At 59.6% G+C, this 2564-nt stretch overlaps 1 protein-coding gene across 1 annotated transcript in view; it reads left to right on the forward strand.

Annotated features, from left to right (window-relative positions):
• Positions 1–2079, forward strand: part of BCL2L12 (BCL2-like 12 (proline rich)) — a 5948-nt gene extending 3869 nt beyond the window's left edge. Inside the window, 2 exon segments of the mRNA XM_014550438.1 lie at positions 7–78; positions 1932–2079. Of these exon segments, the coding sequence (XP_014405924.1) occupies positions 7–78; positions 1932–1982 (123 nt within the window). The 3' untranslated portion in view covers positions 1983–2079.
• The last annotated feature ends 485 nt before the right edge of the window (positions 2080–2564 follow it).

The following is a 2564-nucleotide window of genomic DNA, read 5'->3' on the forward strand; positions in this document are numbered from 1 at the left end:
CCTGGTTGGGCCCTGGCTGGACTCAGCGTAGAGCACGTGCACAGCTTCACGCCCTGGATCCAGGCCCAGGGGGGCTGGGTGAGCCGCCCAAGCCTCTGTGGGCCCCCATTTACCTGACTGTGATTGGGGGGAGGGGGCTCCTTAGGTTTCCTTTCAGGCATCGCGGGTGTTCTCCCAGCTCCCCCTCCCCCTGTTCACCTGCTCTGTGCTCTCTGAGCACCTACTGCACCCTGGGCCCCGCGGTGATCCGTGGGGGCTTGTGAGGATTAGGTGGGATCACCCTCTAAGTGCTGGGTGCCCCACGGCATGTTTGTGTGGTTACGGGTGACTGCCTGGGCAACTCTGCCTGCCGAACCCGCTTGTCCGGTAGCCCCCTGCCTCCTTCCTCTGCTCTGCTCGGCTCTTACCCTCAGGGAGGCCTTTCCTGGTCCCATTTAAAACCGCAGCCGCCTCCACACCCTGGCGCTTACTCACCCTCCCTTGTTGGCTGCTTTACTTCCTTCCATAGCATCTGCACCTTCTAACATGGTCGGAGCAACTAGTTGTACCTCCTTTTGCCGTCTTCTCTCGCCCCTGACACCTCAGCCCCTGACACCTTCCCTTGCTTGCGCCTTTCAACCCAATGCCAGGCTCAGAGCTGGCTTGGCAGCGTCACCTGGGCAACGGCCCCACCTCCCTGAGCACCTGCCTGCCCTGCCTCACGGCTGCCACCGCAGTTGCCTTGTTGCTGCGGTGGCGATGCGGTCAGAGACGGGTGCACGCCAGGCTCTCAGAACGTAACCCTTGCTTCCCAGACTGGGAGGGGCTGGCCTGGTGTGTTTGAGGAGCAGAGAGGAGGGGCTGGAGGGGGTGAGCTAGGTGAGCCAGGCGACAGGGCCAGGGTTGAGAGCAGGAGGGGCAGCAGGTTGTTGGGGGCTCCTAGTCATGGTGAGAACTTGGGGTTTGACTCTGAGTGAGCCCAGAATTCCTGGAGGGCTCTGGGCAGAGGACGAGAGGGTGCTTAGGTATTAACACCCGCCCTCTGGTGGTGGCGTGGGGAACTGTATGGGGACAGGGCAGAAGGAGGGAGCTTGGAGGGGGTGACTGGCCAGGGGGAGGTTCCCAGAGCAGTGTGGGAATAGGAGGGGTTCTGGATTTAATTCGGAGATAGAGCTTACAGATGTTGCTAATGGAGTGGATGTGGGGACTGAGCGGCAGGCAGGAGTCAAGGACGCTGACCTGGGCAACTGCTGGCCTGTTCCCCAGATGGGGCCAAGCAGGGGGGAGGGGAGGGGAGGGGAAGGGGAGGGCTGGGAAGGAGTCAGAGATGGTTGGAAGTGGTCCAGCTAAGGGAGAGCTGCCCTCCGGCCTCACAGCAGGCGATGAGGGCACGGGGGATGCGTGTCTGGAGCTCAGCCCAGAAGCTCGTTCGCTGGTTTGTAAAGCCGTTTTGTTTTAAGGAATGAGCAGAAAGCTTGGCCAGGTGCTCGCCAAGGATTTCAGTGGATGATCCCAGTTAAGCCTCACAACAGCCTGACGGGATTCGGTTATTATCCGGGTCTTACGGAGGCTGGGAGGGGAAGCTCCTCACGCAGGGATCAGAATCAACACTTACACACAAAGCCAGGGCTCTTGATCTTTAAAACCCCAGCGCCCTCTCCTCTCCCTGGAGCCCTGTCTCTGCCCAACCTCCACCAGCGCTCCGCCCACCCGCGGGCTCTGTGTCCTCTTCCTCACCGGGACTGGCCCCACCCCCCCCCCGGTGTCTCAGGGCTCTGTCCCCCCACCCTGGGTGTCTGTCCCCCCACCCTGGGTCTCTCTCCCTCTCTGGTCTCTGTCCCCTGTCCATCCTGGTTCCCTGCGCCCCGTCTCAGCTCTCACTGGGCTGGTGTGGATGCTGCTGTGCGTGGAGGGAGCCTCCACTGACGAGGCTCTGCCGCTTTTCCCTGCAGGAGGGCATCCTGGCCAGCTCCCCCGTGGACTTGAACTTGCCCCTGGACTAGCTCTTCCTCAGCAGCTGTTACGAGATTGGCCTTCAGGCGCCGGGGCCGTTGCGTGCTTCTCGAGCCTTCCTCTTCTGCTCAGGGCTGTGAGTGGTGGCTGCCCACCCTGCTTTTGCCAAAAAGAAATGGTTCAAATTTCTTTCATATTAAAAACTTGTTCAAAGGTTGAATCACTTGTTCTTTCCCTCGAGAACTCAAGTTCTAAGTAGGGGAGGTGTGGTTCAGAGATCTCTTTGGTTTATACATTGAGGCGAGAGCGATGCATTCATTCCAGAAATGTTTATTTGGAGCACTTAGGAGTGCCTGCCAGCTGCGCATACAGCGTGATGAGGATGCGTGTGAGCACGACTCCAGCTGACGCCTCTTCCCCGCTGCCTGGGGCATCTATCCCAGCTGCCCCTGCGCGATGCCCATGGAGCCTTCCAGCTAGTTCTTCCTTCACGGGCACCCGAACACCACCACCTTCCCATTTTCTCCTTCTGTGCCTTTTTTGCTGGTTCCTCCTCATCTCCCTGGAGACTTGGGGTTTGTCACCTTTTTGGGGTGTAGCCTCTTTCACAGAATTGTGTTTGTAAACACAAT

This window comes from Myotis brandtii, unplaced genomic scaffold (genome assembly GCF_000412655.1).
Source record: "Myotis brandtii unplaced genomic scaffold, ASM41265v1 scaffold601, whole genome shotgun sequence".
Lineage (NCBI taxonomy): Eukaryota > Metazoa > Chordata > Mammalia > Chiroptera > Vespertilionidae > Myotis > Myotis brandtii.